At 40.9% G+C, this 17,625-nt stretch overlaps 1 protein-coding gene across 6 annotated transcripts in view; it reads right to left on the minus strand.

The window, feature by feature from the left end:
- The window catches only part of LOC121598362 (glutamate receptor ionotropic, kainate 2), a 115,648-nt gene that overhangs the window by 83,715 nt on the left and 14,308 nt on the right, over positions 1-17,625 (minus strand). For all 6 annotated transcript variants that reach the window (XM_041925118.1, XM_041925101.1, XM_041925090.1 and 3 more), the window contains 2 exons: positions 676-831; positions 476-570 (listed from right to left, as the gene is read on the minus strand). In XM_041925118.1, coding sequence (XP_041781052.1) covers positions 476-570; positions 676-831 — 251 coding nt within the window. The remainder of the gene's footprint in view (positions 1-475; positions 571-675; positions 832-17,625) is intronic.

Here is a 17,625-nt window from a genome sequence, read left to right on the forward strand (position 1 = left end):
GCAATAATAATCCAACAGCAAAGCGCAACCGAGTCGGAGTAAACGTAACACAAAAGTATTCATAAAATGCTTAGTTTTACTGCTATTGAGTGCGATTTTACGTTTATTCCAATCATGTTTTTTATGATGATTTTATTCTCTACTCCTTTATCAGTATAAAAAAAACAGCCAAAATTGAAAAAAATCCACAAAAACACGCCTACCGATATAATTGCGATAACTTTGATGCGTTTGATTAAGGTAGTGAATGAAAACATTCATAGAAGTAATTTAAAAAAAAAACATTAAGAAAAGTTATAAAGAAGTATTTATTGGGAGTTTATGGAATTGGGAATGTTTATTATGAATCTTATTGTTCCCATGAAATCCGATTAAAATGCGAATAATAAGATGATATAAAAACAACCAAAAACATCATTTACCCTGACCACAACATACTCTACAAGTGCTGCTTATGAAATAGTATGTTACTTACCTCCATCGTATCGCAAATGCTCTGCACATGGCTGGCGGTGTGCGACGACTGCGGTCCGAAGATGGCGGCCACACCGACACCAAGCAAATGGCACACTGTGAGTTTGATGTAGAAAAAAAGAAAATAAATTAAAACAGTTATGCGCGATTCCGTAAGCTCTTTCGCTGTAGCATCACCACTAAAACGGAAGAAACGCTTACCTCGTTTCGATGCTAGAAAGCTATCCTGCGGCGAGATACGCTCGATCTGGGCGAGAAGTTTCGAGCGGGGCAGTATCGTCCGGTCGGAGTTGATCTTTTCCACCGCGTACCGGAACGCTATCTCCTGATGATCGTCGTCCGGATGGAACAGTCCGCCTGGCACCGAGGAATGCGCGGCAAGCAAAGGGAAACAAAGGTAAAAGAAAAACCGAATTTGAAACAGGTGCTTAATGAAACGGGCAGGCATGGTACGGTGCCGAGATCACCGTGCGGGGCGAGAGAAGACGCAAAGTTTCATTTAATGTTGCTACACCTGGCCAGAGATTTTCGTTCTTATCCGAGCAGCGTGGCCTTTAGTTGAATAAAATGGTCCCAAACAAAGGGAATTTGGATTGAAACTCCTTGGAGATGGTGGCTCCTTGGTGGTCGGACAGCCAGTTGGTAGAATGAGTTTTACTTCTCTAACCGGGAATGGGAGTATGAGGAGCTGGTACAATGACCTCTGTGACCTTAATAACGTTTGATATCCTAGCCATCCTTCGAATAAATGTCATAATATTTACTTTTGCATTCGATAAGAAATGGTTCTATCTCAATTTCAATTTTTTTACATTTTTTGCTTCGAGATGTATGTTTAAAAAGCAAACTTAGATTGAGATTAGTGTTGTTTAGTTCAAGTATTGAGATCTTGCTCACACACACATTTCTGGGAAAACGTGCAGAGCTTCTCGAAACAGCCGTATTTTCCCTGCCAGTTAATTAATGATTCCACACAATAACTAACAAACCGCAGCTTACTGTAAAGCACCACTGGCATCCGAAGTAATTAAATGATCATCGCTCGAAACCAACCTCCCTGTTTCCGTGAAAGCTTACATCTCCCTAGTGCTACTTCCCTCCCCTCCCTCCCTTCCCTCCTCCAACGGTAAATCTAACCAGAAGTTAGGCAAAAGTTCACGCCATTCACCATTCAGCCCGACTCTTGCGCCGAAGTTTAGACACCGAACGCATCTGGCGAGTGCATCTTCCGCGCTCGAACGCTGGCCCGAATGGTTTGGCGTTGGCAGGAAATTATACTTTGATAGTGGCAGGAGCAACAATACCGTACGCTTGCGGCTTCAACTGAAACCGGGAGCCTGAACTGAAGAACTCGTTCGAACTCTCGTTCTTGTTCGACGTCCCCGGAGAAAAGAAAACTCACATCCATAGCAGCAGGTATGTGTGTGTGTGTGTGTGGATGTATCTGCTGACTTGACTATTCAAGATGCTGGTGTGTGTGTGTGTGTGTTCAATGGACAATTTTATTGGAAAAAAGGAACAGGTGAATGAAAAAAATTCCCATCGACTAACGTCTATATTGAACAATCGGAGCGAGATTTCGCTGCTGCCTTCATCGCGCTACCAACATACCTAGTCCTCTCTCCACTTTCTTTCGTTTCTCTTTTATTTGTCGCTTCACATTTCACAACTCCCAGGTGACAATTGCTTGTGTGTGTGTGTGTGTGTGCCAAGTGTGTTGATACGGAATGTGGAGCATCGTTAGGTGAAGCTGTTTGCTGGTCAAGCAGTTCGTTTCCATCTGTCCTTTTTTCTTAATTTCTCCTGCTGCCTGTTTTGATCGTAAGCGTTGCTGTGCAAGCTTATGTAGCGACGAACGCTTAACGGAATGCTGTGCACAGAAGAATAATAAGAAGAAAATCCCGCATAACACAATAGCACGCTTGGGGAAGTTTTTTGTTGCAGACTATGGATTGGAATTTTGGTACTTGCTCCCAGGAGGATGTGTTTGCTTGCCTTAAAAGTGTGTTTTTTTTTTTACTTTCTCTGCATTGCATTGGATATTTACTTCGCTGTTTTGTATTTCTTGTTTTATTACAATCTGCTTTTAATGCTACCTATATTCGCAGCGACACTTTGTAGCGCAAAGGTATCTATAGAGCTTAGCAATTCATTCCCAAAGGAGTTCGAATTATAGCAATATATGAATTAAAAAGTTAAAAATAACCTTAGTTTCGTTCTGTACACTAAATGTAACAGTTTTTTAAACTGCAAAAAACTCCAAAACTGAACTTTTTTTTATACTAAAAAAAGATAGAAATTGAATCCTAGTGTCCAACAAACGCAACGCATCGCTGGAGCAAGTTATTAAGACATATCACTGGTTTACCCGTTCGGGTTACAGCAGCAGTCTTGTGCTACATTCTTTTGCTTCTTCTATTTCTCTCACTCTATTTCCCTTTCTCTCTCTCTCACTCTATTTCCCTTTTCTCTCTCTCTCTCTCTCTCTTCCACCTTGCTGCTTACAATGCCCATGAGTGCCTCCATCCGTTGCGAGATCGATTGTTTTTGCTCGTCTCAAGCTCGGCGCTCTCGTGTGCGAGCTGGCGGCAATATTTTCGGCTTCGACTCGGGGAAACAAAACGAATTCCATCCTGGTGAAGCTTTTGTTCTGCTTCTTCCCTACCTCCCCCTCCTTTTCCCTCGCTTCCTCTCTTCAACTCGCTCTCCTACCCGTAGAGCGGCAGCGATCCGAGTCCGGAGTCGCCCACATTCCAGCCGCCCGGATATCGAATCACCGAGCGTGGCCGGGCAAAGGGGGGGCGGGAAGAATGGCGGAGAAAGGGAAGGCATTCGCTTCCTTCGGCCCTGCCTGAGATGCAGTGCGTGAATGTGCTTGCAAATGACGAGCGAAACGCTACGAATCCTTTGCTTGCAGCTCGCCGCAACACACCTGGCCCCGCGTTCTTTCCGCGTCCGTGGTTTGCTTTCGCTCTAGCTCTTCCCGCTCTTGCCGACTCCCGGTGGCCGGAAATGAAGAGAATCCAATTCACATTCACCAACGACCCCCTCCGGGCAGGCAACGAGTGTGGAAGGGCAGGGGTGCAAGGGTGTGCTCGATGTGCTCGTGAATCGAACCGTACATCAACAACAACAACCCCCTTCTCGAGCCGAGGGTGATCAAGTGATTTGTTCTTTGACGAAAAAAAACAACACACCTTCCAGTACCTTCCTCCATCTTGGAAAAGCATTGTGAGATGGATACTAGGAACCAAAGGCGGCTCCACTCTCCTGTTCCTTCCAGCGTTTTTGGAAAGCAAAATACCACTTTTATCATATAAGTGTGTTGTTGTTTTTTTTTTTGCCCTACTTCTACCCTCCAAGTAGAAAATCACTAGTACGGTTTGCGCCTGTATGTGTGCGGTAAGAATATTTCAATCACAGCGCGATCGGGTAAGGAGTTCCGCACCGGTCTCCTGGGACATTAAGTAACAAACACACAACAACGAGCGAAGTGTTTGGTTTAACTGTAAAAAACACCTTTTTTGGTTAATTGCATACCGTTAGGCGCATGGTAGTACGCTGTAAGGGTTTAAAAAAACACATTTCATTTCATCATAGAACTTCATGTTTTATCTTAATAGCCGAAAAATCATTATACGAAAGTGTTTACGCTACCCGCTTTCCACCTTTAAAGCAATCAGTACTTTTTGTTTTCTCAACCCTTTACTGCCTTCACACGCACAATCAGTATGCATGCAACACAGAACAAACCCGTCATCGTCATCGGGCAACCACCCCGGTGCCCCGGTGAACGAAAGAGCACGTTCTCGGACAAAACGTCCTCGCACAGTGCACGGCACGGCCGGCAGGCCAGCTGCCAGTACGGGTTGATAATTTTCCATTATCAGATTAAATTCCCGTTTCCCAGGGCAGCTCCCTGGCCACCGTTGCCACCAGAGAAAAAAACAAAACCCAATCGGTAAGAAGCTGCGGCACTACTGAACTAGCGACGAAAAGCGATTGCTTTAAAAGCAATTACGAGCGTGCTTTGGCCGAGCGTACCATCGGGCATTGGTATCGAAAGTTATTGGCTGTGCGTGTTTGTATATGTGTGTGTGTGTGCGGTAAAAGTGATGCTGCTTATTGCTTCACCAGCAGCGGTTTTCCCTAGGGGTCGCTGTTGCAGCATTTCAGTTAATGAAATTGACACTACAATTAGCATAATAAGAGCGCAGTCAAGCTAAGGTTGCTGGTTAATGCGCGCGTGTGTGCGTGTGTGTGTATGTGTGCTGTTTGTATGTGCGCATGATCGATTGGTCAAAACTCAGTACAATTGGCAACCATTTTTATCGCAGTGTACTTTCCATACTTGCATATTTTTCATTGGTTGAAAAAAAAATCCATGTTCAGTGGCCAACAATATGTATCAACAACAATGTATCATAGAATTGTACTGCATGGCAAATTAAATTGTCTAAAAAAATTTTATTGAACAATTAATCATTATGACCAGTATTTATGTTTTTGGTATTTACCGGGTTTTTACCTTTCTCGTTTTTATCCGTGTAATGTTTATATAAAATAAACTTTTCCATATCCTTACACGCAGCTCAGCCATATACATAGTCTCTTAGTCGAAATATCGAATAACTAAATATTATATAGACTATGGTTCAACAGCTTTTTTCCCATTGACGATGTCATACAACCGGATCTTGGTTTGTAATCGGTTTATTCAATGTTTTTCGATTTGTTTATTCATATAATTTTAAACTCTTCAATCATTAATAGCAAATATGTTTTCCTCACTCAGAGGATTGTCAGAGAACTCTAACAATTTCATGAAATCTGTTTGATTATTTTATGAAACAATTAGTTTAAATGCGATTAATTAAAGTGCTTCGTCCGGTAAATTTGGCATCCTATATATTAGATCTAACAGAAATTAGGTAACTAGGATAAAAAATTGACTCGAACTAGTTTAAAGATAACATGGAAGTAAAAAAGGAATTGATAAATGTGGAAAGATCATTAGGAAAGTTTGAGTGAATGCACAACAAAGCGGGTAACAGATTGTCCACTGATCGAGCTGGAAAATTGACGTATTGTCGTACAAATACGATTTAAGCAAGGACATGCTCTCCCCTAATGCAGCGATTTCAAACTCATTTGACCCCGGGTGCCAAAATGCCACTGAAAATAGTTTCTCATGATATTATATGATACAAACATCAAAGTTAGCAATTCTTTTCATTTAATTTTGGAGTGATAGCTACGTTACAAAAGTTAAAACATTGAGATAAAAAATAGTAAAAAAAATAGCTGAAGCAGTTTTTTTTTCATTTCGTCATAAGCCTCTAATATTTCCAAAAATTGGATAGTTTTATGGCAACTAACAAGATTCAGTACTCAAAAATAATGAGCAAAATCTGGCCACAAAAAGCAATGTGCAAATAATAATGTGCAAAAAGACTAAGGCGTTGGTTCCAATGCAGAGGAGTAAATTTTGTAAAGTAAAGTTGATATTGGGTATTGGTCTTTTTCATTATCAATATTTATAGAGCTATAATTTAAGTAGCAAATTCTTACTTTTGATGCTGTCTAACGTCCATAAATTACAATAGGTGGATCAGTCCAGCTCCTATCTTCATTTTACAGAGAAGTACAAGGCGTCATACAAGTCCTTAGTACCCGTTATTCCCTTCCTCCAAATCTCCATAGAAATGTTCATTTATAATGGCGATCAAAATCAGATTCATAAGCCCACATATAGTTTATCTAATCACATTGGCTTTGGTAGGATGCCTAATGGAAAGCTTGAGATCGTTTGTAACATCCTATCAAAAGTAACACATCTGATTCCATCCGATTTTCAATCGTTATGCAGAAATATAATGTTATATCCTTAGTGTACCTCAAAATTGATTCAACCTTTTCCAAAACAATATGCCAAAAAAATGTAAGAGCTTGAGTTTTTAATCCCTGTTGGTTGAATGATTTTGTCCGTTTGTACAAGTCTTTTTCTTATAGAAATTTCTTAATCGATCGTGAAGTGCCTTGATTGATGGCTTAACAATAAAAAGTCATGTTGCTAAACTACATACATATGAGTAAGCCATTCACAATTTTGTATGGGGTTGAAACTAAACCGTGAGTTGTTCCTTATACGAATTGTGCATCAAATATTTGTTGCTAAACAAATTTAATCATCAGAGAGGATAAAACATAGTTTTTATTTAATTTTTAACCATTTTACCAAAACTGTGCGGGATTTAAAGCTCATTTTCGTCAAAATACACAACATTTTTTTGCAATTCTTATTTTTTTATGTATACATGCAAAGAGAGAGAAGGTATGAAAAAACCGACAGGGTTTTATGACTATGCATGGTCTGACAATTAGTAGAGAAACCTGCCAAGCTGCTAATCTCTTGATATTTCAAGAGTCCGGAGTTGACTGACATTTACTATAGAAGCAGAAATGTTTCTACAAACAAATTTTGGCTCAAGCGGTCGCGATTCAAACCAAAAGACCTCGCGGGCCACATTTTGCCACGGGACATCAGATTAACATCTCTGCCCTAATGTTTTCTTATATGATGGTACAACAATATAATTTTGATTCTGAAGATTAATAACATACTAAAGATACGTTTATACTGTTGTCCTTTATAATGGCTTAGCTATATTGCTACTGGCTTAAAACAAGGGTGTCTTTTGCAACATCATTTGAAACAAAATCGTCTTGGCAGACCACATGGAAACGACTATCTACACGATGTAATGGTAACGTTCAGTACATGATGTGTACATATATGCTTCCACTATCCACGACTGGTCATACAAGTGCTTAAGCGCTTTCTGTTAGTTCATCATTTAAAAAATGTTCTACTTGTTTACATGTCCATTTTCACTTCAAATTTCCTTTGGATTCAAATCCATCATAGCCATGTCATACAGGCGTATTCTATTCTTTCAATCGAGTCGTCTTGACGTCGAGTCGATGTATTATGTGAGTTCATTTGTATGGAAAAGTTCACTTTGTAGTTCATTTTCTCGACACGAATTAAATCGAGTTCAGTGTAGAAATCGAGTTCAGTGTAGGAAAAAAAACTCATTTTAGCTTTACTATTTAGTCAATTTACCCAGGAAAATACAGGTTTTGACCGAGATTTTTTTTCCGAAATCGAAAAAAACCCTCTTTGGTACATCCCTGATTATGACAAACATTTAAATAACTGGATACACTCCACTCCTTCGCAGTTCCATACTAGAAATACTGTTGTAAATAAACTTCAAGTCATCATTTTAAAGCTAAAACAAAACCCTTAATGGGATAACCCGAAGCTGCCGGAGAAGTGGATATCTTGTCCCTGCCTTGATGTATCTTCTCATACTTTTCTCCAACCCCTGCGCCCCAAATTTACAAGTCAAATGTCAATTACTTGTGCACACCTCGTCAGGCTTCGTTATCATCCTACCCACCGGCTGGATAGATTGTTGCGGTACAGATAAAGCACCAAAAAGAAGGGAGCCCACAGTACACACACAAACAGACGCCCTTCGCTAATGATAAGACAAACAATGCACTGTATTACACCGGCCCGGTGTACACAAAAGCCTGCCCGTGCGAGCGAGGATCAGATTTTTGTGCGGTGCGGTTTTAGATTCAGGGGAGCTGCTTCATACTTTTCTTTCCTCCTTCCGAGCTGTCTCTCCTTCTCTACGTTTGCCACGCTTGCCGGACTGGTGGGATTTTTCCTCGTGTTAAATGCCGAAAAATTGCAGCAATTAACACTCCTTTCTTCGAAAAACGGAGCGAACCCTTTTTGTCACCACGTAATGTTGTTGTTTTTCGGTCTTTTTCCACTGTTGCGCTGGTTTTTTTTTTGTATTCCTTTTCGGTGCTTTTGTTTCCACTGTTTAGTGGAAGAGAGAAAGAAAGAGCAAGTGACAGTGTGTGAGTGTGAGAAAGAGAGAGGGCGCAAAAAAGGGATAATGCTACACCGCATTGCCTTTTGCTATTTTATCGCGATCAGAGAAACTCTGGTAGCATCGCAATGGGCGGTTTTCTGGGCCACCCCGGCGGTCTTTGCTCCCACGGTGCAATTTTTATTCTGTGTTTCCCCAAAAAAGGGGGCTGTCTGCCCGGGAGCAACAGCACTGCCAAACACCAGGTGCCCGCAACGAGAAAAGAGGGAGAGGGCTTTCGGAACCGTTGCCGTTAGCATCATCGTTGCCTGGGCTGAGTGTGCGTTGATCGTGGATAAAAGCTTCATGGAAAATATTTTATTACACCATAGGATTGCCGCAGGGTAAAAAAACTCAATCAAAACTTTTACAAAAAATAAAGTTCCTTTTTTTCTTACATTAATTGTGGTGAGAGGTTTCTTCAAAGTCATATTTGAAGGGCGCGGGAAACGTATTTCATTCCTCGACACATGGCCATGTGCAGTTGATGACTTGCCCATCTAGACTTTGCATTAGCGTGCTGCATCAGCTGCTCTGTCAGCTAGCATAAACAAGCGTGCAAGAAAAGAGTGCAGCAAAATCATTAAAACCTGACGCGAAAAAGGTAAAGTTTATTAAGTCTGCTCGAGACGCAGAGTACTTTTTGCCTTGCTTAATGGAGACGCCTGGTGGTTACACATTTATCTGTTCGGTGGAGACGCCTGGTGCTTTACTCATTTCAAGCAAAACACGCACCATAACCTCAATTTTTTTTTAATTCTTTCAATTATCTTGGCAAATGCCCCCAAATGTTTAGGTTCTTTTCCACCACCACCATTTGTGTTTTTTTGTACGACGATGGATTTTATTTGTTAAAAATGCAAATCACTGCTCCCACAATAAGCGTGATGCTTTCTTCATGGTGGTGCGCATTATCAGCAACAAACGGTTCATAATGCACCGGGCGGGGACAAACGGTTGGATGGTGTTCCAACTGGCGATTGCAATGGGATGGCCGGCAGGACGACCGAAAATAGGCGACACACTCACAATGGAGCGGAAGTGGCGGGCCAAACACGTACCTCGGGCAGCAGCATACTCGCTCGGCGCTTGGCTGTCCATCAACGGCGTCTGACCGGCGTTTGCACCCTCAATGTGTGTGTCCTCGAGCTCCTATGCACTCCCATCGCACACCCTCCCAAGCCTGTTGTGCCATATCTTTGTCACTGTCATTGTGACGTTTGTCTCGTCGGCATCACCACCGAGACAGAGAGAAATAGAGAGCCCAGCCGACCGTGCACAGAACTGGCCCGTGTCAGGTTTTGTCGTTTTAATTTCGAAACCACCGGCCCACCCACCCCACCTTTTGTTCGCGATCAACCCGCTCGAACCGTTGTATGGGTGGCACGTTTGTTATCTCCATCGTGATGCCGCCATCGTTCTGCTTTACGTGTATGAGATCTTTTTGTTTTTGTTTTTTTTTTGCACCTCCCTCACTCGTCTCTCATCGCTCACTGTTATTTGAGAGTCGCATTTTGACCGTCCGTCAGACGAAGCTCAACCTCATCAGCCATTCACGAGCTTTGACCGGTTGCGAATGTGTGTGTGTGTGTGTGTGTGTTGTGTGTGTGTGTGTGTGTGTGTGTGTGGTGTGTGTGTGTGTGTGTGTATGTGTGTCTGTGGTACGCCTTGACAGAGAATGGCTGATTCGGGCAGACGTCAAGCGTTGGGTGCGATTTCAAATATTTTGCACCCACCGCTGCTCACAAGGAAAAACTACCGCATCGGCTTTCCCCGTACACCGCGACACACTGTTGCTGGAATGCTACCGTTGGCTGTACTTACGCCCTCCCCCTCCTTGCTATTGTCTCGTTCATGTACGGATGCTGAGGGGCAGCAAGGGGACGGTGTTTTATTGTCAAGCATTTAATTTGCATCAGCAGGCAGCGGAGTTCAATTGCTAAGCTGAACGAAGCTGAGCATATCAGTGCGTTCCATTTAACACATTCTTTGTGGGGTAGATGGAAATGTAATGCTCGAAATAAACAACTTAGGCGAAAGGATACGTAGAAGGGGATGGAAAGTGAACCCAACGGTGACAATGCAACCGCCACTAGCGTTTATGATTTGTAGTCAAAAGAAGGGGAAAAGTTTCTACCCTCGCCTATTATCTGCAACAAGGCGGACTACCATTAAAATTTACTCCTTTTTGAACCCCCAATTGGAAACAATCATACTTGTAAATGTTTTATTTTTTCCATTTTTTTGAATTGTAAATGTTTTATTTTTTCTATTTTGTTTTTTATTGTAAATGTTTTAATTTTTCTATTTTTTTAATTTTTATTTGCATTATCGAACGGTGCATTGGACGAGCATTCAACGCGCTAAAGCTCATCATTCTATTCAACATTATTCAAAAGCTCCCCGGCCGACACTTCTGGGCTGCTGCCAGGTACGAGCGTCCATATCGTTCGGGCCCAGTAACTGATCGCATCGTTGATTGTCATTCAAGAGGGGGTCGGGGTTGGTGTGGCATGAGGGAGAGATAAAACGATGATAGTGCTATGGGTTTGCTGCCCCTGCAGCCGGCCGACATTTCAGCGAAGGGCCTCGGAATTTTACCGACGGTGCGGTTGTGGCAGGTATGATTGATAGCTCCTAGAATGACCACCCACTGTACCGTGCCGTGTTTCTGCCTGAGCATGTGTGTGTGTATGTGTGTGTGAGAGGTTCACTAGCAGTGAAGCAATTTTGCAAAATATCCCACGGCGTCATGTCGTAGCGAGCGAACGCAACCGATGAACCGTCTTCAGATGAAGAAAAATGGATGTCACCCAACTCAGGGCCAAGAATTGGGCCTTAAAAGAAAAACCGAGGGGACCGGAGAGTGGAGAAAAGCAAACACGCAAACCCATTCCACAAAACCGACCGCAATCATCCGAGTCAGGAGAATGGACGGGGGAACAATAACGGTATCAATAAATTATGGCAACATTTATGATGCATCTGCCACTGATTTTTTTTTTACCTTAAAGTTTAGCAATGTTGTACAATTTTTATTTTTTTATTGTCTGTTAGAGAATTGGGTGAGGAAGATGCAGTGATTCACCTTGGCTGGTGTAATTTAGAGAGGTTTTAACAAAACAAAAATAAGTTTAATGAGGGAAGCTGTGATGAAGTTAAAAAATCAACTGAATTAATAATTAAATTACACACAATGCAGAAATTTTAGCGCTACACAAACAAAGAAGGTTTATATCATAGGAAAATATAAACCTTCTTTGTTTGTGTAGCGCCAAAATGTATGCAATGTGTGTAATTTAATTATTAATTCAATTGATTTTTTAATTTCATCACAGCTTACCCGTATGTACAAAGATTCTACCTGAAATTCGAAATGCCATTAATAAAATTCATTTAGGCACTAAGAATGGTGCCCACAAGGTATTGGCGAGAGGTAACAATGACGGTATCAATAAATTATGGCAACTTTTACAGGGTTTTCCACGTCACTTACAAATGTGGACATCATTATTCACCGCCTTTAATATGTTTTTTCAACAGCTGTCAAATGGAGTGTTAGCGTCATAATAAAATTTTCGTTCTTACACATGATTTTCAGCACATCACAAAGATCTGTCAAACTCAATCCCATTTGAGACGTTTTCAAAATCATGCGGCAGAACTAAAACATTATTGTGATGCAAATAAAGCATTTGATCGCCGATGAAAAACATCTCGCAATAAATGAAAAATCTTGTAGACATCATATATCTACTGGGAAACCCGTATATGATGTAACTGTCACTGTATTTTTTACCTCTCATTTTAGCAGTGTTGTAAAAATATGTTATATCTGTTAGAGACTTGTGTATGGAAAATGCGATGGTACACATTGATCGCGCAAATCCCTACGTTGTGTTATATTTTTATGAAAACCAGAACACGCTTTCACAATTTTACAAAACTTTATTATAACGCGCGCTGTCGAGAGCCGTTTCTCCTTCGTGGTCGGTTACAAGATGAATATCATTATGGCTGCTTATTCCCGCGATCTAATTCCCTACCAATACACACAAAAAACAGCACCTGTCAATCGTTTTGTTTATCGGTGAAACGGATATGCAAATAATGCAAGTGAAATATTTCACTCGGAACTATGGGCATTTAAAAACATGAAACGTAAACACACATAACCTGATGTTACTGAGAGAACTTTTTTAACATAAATTAGTATAACAAGGGATGATATGGGGTCGTATGCTTGAAATTTATTTTTAACTTGTTGCGCCGAAATGTACGCAAAATGTGCATTTTAATTAAAAATATCATTTTTAATTTAAAAAAATTGCACCTAAAATCAAAAATATCAAATTTATCACATTCTTTTAGACGCTACGGCGCATGGTGCTCACAAAAATATGAAATATAACCAACTCGCCATTCTCCAGGAGAGATATATCTAAATTTAACATTTCTACTGCAGCCAATCAGCCGGCACCTCATCTTTCGCCTCGTTTCACATCGATCAAACGTTTGCTAAGCACGCCGCGGTAGCTTTTACGAACGTTTGTACCACCTTCTCCTTTTCTCTATTTCTCTCTTTCATTCTTTTTATCTTCAACACCACCACCTACAAACCGCACGTTTCACGCGTCAACACCAGACCCAAGGATTTGCCATCGAAACCGACTCTGTGCCGGGTCGGGAAAAAAACCCCTTCCTGTCAGCAGCAGATGCTGCACGCCTACACACAGGACCTGAGGGTGGGGGCCTGAAGGAGATGGGATTCCCTCCAAATTTTCGAGCACGTACTTTGGCCTCAAGAGAATGAACTGTGTTTTTAGGCACGCCGAGCGGAAACTATTAGAGCGATAGGAGAAAAAATGCCAACATTGAGGGGAGAGCGGAACAGGGAGGTGAGGGTGTGAACGTTTACTTCAGAAATAGGGGGATGGAAGCATTGAACAACAATCGATTCGTTACCGGGTTCAATTTCGGGCTCGAGGCTTTTGCCACTCCGTACGTAAGGGCAAACGGGTTGCGCCGAAAGTTATGCAATCTACAGCGCACTCTCACACATACACACAAACCGTTTCGTCCATATTAACCCGGTACAAAATGGGCGCAAAGAAAACAGGAAAAATAACACTAAGCGTGCACTTCCACACTGCTTCGCTCCTTCCCACCCCTCCGATCTTAGATCTTTTACCATACCATCAAACAAAATAAGAAAGGCAAACAAGAAACGGCAACAAAAAAAGAAAAAAAACACATTTTCCGATACACTTTCCTTTCATTGCAAAATCCTTTCAACGTGATTAAACTACAACAGCCACACGTCAGCCGTCATCAACGAGATTTTTCGTTGCAGTTCAATCACATTTCGGTGCGTGTGGCTGGCTTTGTGGGTGGTTTAGTATGTGTAACGAATCTTCGCAAAACTGTCCAGACGTCGCCCAAATAAAGTTATACCGTACGGCAAAAGGTGACATCAAACGGTGAGAGAGAGAGAGAAAGAGAGAGAGAGAGACAGAGAGAGAGAGAGAGAGAGAGAGAGAGACAGAGAGAGAGAGAGAGAGAGAGAGCACCGCTCGGCTTTCATCTTTTCGTGTACATTTTCTAAAGCCATCGCCTAGTGGGGGTTAGTTTTCCAATGAGACTTTTTATTTTGTGCCTAAATTCAAAAGCGTACAAAGAAGACGGTTGAAACACCACGATACACCACAAAACTACATAAGGTTCAAAAGAGAGTGGCAGTTGGTGAGCAGAAAAAATACTATGCCCGGCTGTAAAGCTGACCAAGCGCTGGTACCAATGCAGTGGACCGTGGTTTACCATGTTTCAATAACCACCCGTTGGGAGTGGTTTAAGCTAAGCTGCTGGATAAGCTTTAAAAAATTAAAATCATAAACACGAAACGGGATGTAATGGAAACAACAACAAAAAAAAAAGGCACAGCGAAACGGGAGCAAGTAAAGCCGCGAGTAACAGTAACGAAAAATAATAGCAAAGCGTGCGCCCGGTACCTTGACTTTATTTAATAAAGCAACGCAAACATGGCTAACTACAAATTGGATGGAGAGATGGAGGGACCAGCAGCAGCAAAGCTGCGCACGATAGGAAGGAAAGGACAAAAAAAGCTTTACTCTCGCCTCTACCACCCACCCAGCTTTTGCAATGTAATGCGGTACTCACGCTCGCGTACAAAATTAGCTCTCGGAAAAATCGGATTAATTCCGATACACTCGGGACTTAAAAAATCTTCCACAAAAGCATTTCCTTCCTTGCCTCGCCTTGCTGCCTCGTGAAAAATGCTAATGCTTCGCGTGCTCTGTGTGTGTGTGCATGTGTCTTCCCTTCCATTTCCCTGCTTCGTTCGGATCCGCGCTTGCCCGAAACGGGCCAATTTATTGCTTGTGCAGTGGTTAAGAAGTGCAAAATCGAGAGGCCAGCGAAGCATAACGAAAGCACCTACAGAAATGCGGGGAACGGCTAAAAATATGAATGTGTAAAGCTATTGTACGAAACATTGTGCACTACTCACAAGCTGCTCGAGAAATCGGTGAAAAATGGAGCGTTTTTGTGTGCTGTTGGCCCGCAATTTTGCTTATAACGTTCCACGCTCAATATTGCATTTAAATTGAGCATTTATGGGTGTTTTTGTGAGTGTGTGTGTTTCTCTCTCTCTCTCTCTCTCTCTCTCTCTCTCTCTCTCTCTTTCTCTCTCTCTCAATATATCTTTCACAGACACACACACACTCTTTTCTCGTTTCACTTCCCATTGACTTTGACTACGAATTTTGTTCCATTCGTATACATCCTTCCGAGCTCTCAGGGCTAAATTCGTTACATCGAAATGAATCGAATAAATTGTAATCATTTTAAGTACGCTCATACAATTTGACCCCCTCACTTCCGCACCTACAAGAGAGATTGAATACATGGCGAAAGAAAGCGAGCATGACAAACATACGTAGCACCAGTCAATTAAAGTACAGCAATTTAATACATTGCGCCAATAAATGTGAATATGTTTATTTTTCATGAAATTTTATTTTAAACGTGTTCCAAACAAATGATTATATTATTTTTGGAAAATCATTTCCACCCCAGTGCTTCACTCGGTCGCTGTTACAAATGCTTGGATTAATTACAGCAGTGCCAGGTTCTAAATTGATTCGGTATCCAAGCCCGAATCATGATAAATGGTATGAATTCCACCATCGATACAACCTCTAGTTTGGTTTTGAAATCAATACAGGCTAACAACCTGAAGTGGATTCTTTTCATGAAAACCGTTTCGAAACCATAATACGACATCAGCTGCAGGATCGGAATAGGGCTGAAATGAGATCCAGAACGGTTGCAACATTGGTGTCGGTTCTTTGATCATATTCATAACCAGACTCAGAAACAGGAAGCATTTTCAGTATCTTTTCGAGCGAAAAGCGTAATGAAAATCTATTAAATCAAGCATTTGAAAAAGACAGACATTAAATTTGATCACCCTCAGTTTCATTGTCTGAACATTGTTGTTTTGTTGATTTTAAGCCAATTTAAAACGAGTTTAATTGCAGTGAAACCTCTCATAACGAGTATCCCTTGTGTAATCATGATAAAGATCGGGTTAAAAATATTATAAGCTAAAATGACAAGTGCTGTATAAGTGTGCACAAGTTTGTGGTATATTAACGATCATTTCTTGCATTTCGATACTAAAGTATGATCAACGCGTGATCTGCCAATTGCTGCCACTTGGAAGAGTTTCGTATGGCTACAATTGTTTTGTAAATTTAATTCCAATAGATTTATGGAAATCCTAGTTAGTGCTGAACAACATTTAATTGCTTAATTGTATATTGTTCGTAAAGTGGCATGATTGGCCGAACAAGTGACCATATCACTGAGTTAAAAGTAAAATTTAAATAATTACAATAAATACTAACACGACCAACAGAAAATTAAACGCAGCGTACTAGCTTTTTACACAGATTAACAAACACGTATAGAGTGATGCCATTGAATGACATGTAACGTAGATTAAATTTACGGACCATTGAAGTCATAGGGTCGTACTCGCTATATGCAAAACTTTGAAGGTAAGTTCTAATATGTCTGTTATTAAGAAAGGAGGAAAATTTATATTGATTCTAGCCAATAGTTCTGGCAAATCTATATCACCGACGAAAAGCTAAGATATTAATGTACATTGGGCATTATCATCATTTCCAAATATTAATATTAATATTAAACCGGCGGGGTGGTCCTATCGTACAGTCGTCAGCTCGAACATGCCCGTCAAGGGTTCAGGCCGTTTCCTAGTAGCAAGGATTGACTATCCGGCTACGTGGTAATGAATAAAGTCTCAAAAACCTGTATAGGCCGGCATATCCGCGAAACACGTTACACCAAATAGAAAAAAATAATATTAAACCGATGAGGATGCTCTTAGTCCAGGATGTTACAATCAACTGTTTTACCTCGTTTTAGCACATCTTAATGTGCACATTTTAATATGTTGACGGAATATTGGTCAATTTTTGCTGGAATATTCCTAAGAAAACCGCTGCAAAATAAGAATAGCACCACCGCGTGAAAACAGCTTTCTTCTGGGTGAAATAGCTTGATGATTAACATGCGTGACAAAACTACTAATGCGTTAAACATAAACACTGGTTTTCAACCAGAGCTCTTACAGTACGTTCATGGCGATGCTCTGGTTACTTGGAAAGATTTGTCATTTAAACAATTTGTTTTTGGAGTAGATCTAAACGCATAAAATGTCGGAAAATGAATCCACATTCTTAAAATTTTCTAGATGAAACAGTCGGACCCCCGAATTTGCCTGAATAACGTTTACAAGTGTAATAATTTCGTTACAAGCATGCATTGGATTACTTAAGGCTGGATTTTTGCCGCTCTTATTACAGTAATCAAGTGGTCAGCATGTTGTCTAGCTCTGAAACCGGATGAAAAATCTATTGTTTACACTTGTTTGTTTATTTTCTAAAATTAAATTAGCAAACAAATAAGGCATGCTAACATTCCTTGTTTGTGTGATTTAGCAGTTCATTTAACTTATTTGTATTGACTACATGTATTTTCCTTCCGAGTATGTCTATTATGCATTAAAAATACTTGTTTGATATTAAACGATCTAAAATTTGTTAAAATTCCAACTGGTGCTTTTTCTTACTTCGCATCTGTTTTTAGCAAT

The sequence above is a fragment of the Anopheles merus genome, chromosome X (genome assembly GCF_017562075.2).
Source record: "Anopheles merus strain MAF chromosome X, AmerM5.1, whole genome shotgun sequence".
Lineage (NCBI taxonomy): Eukaryota > Metazoa > Arthropoda > Insecta > Diptera > Culicidae > Anopheles > Anopheles merus.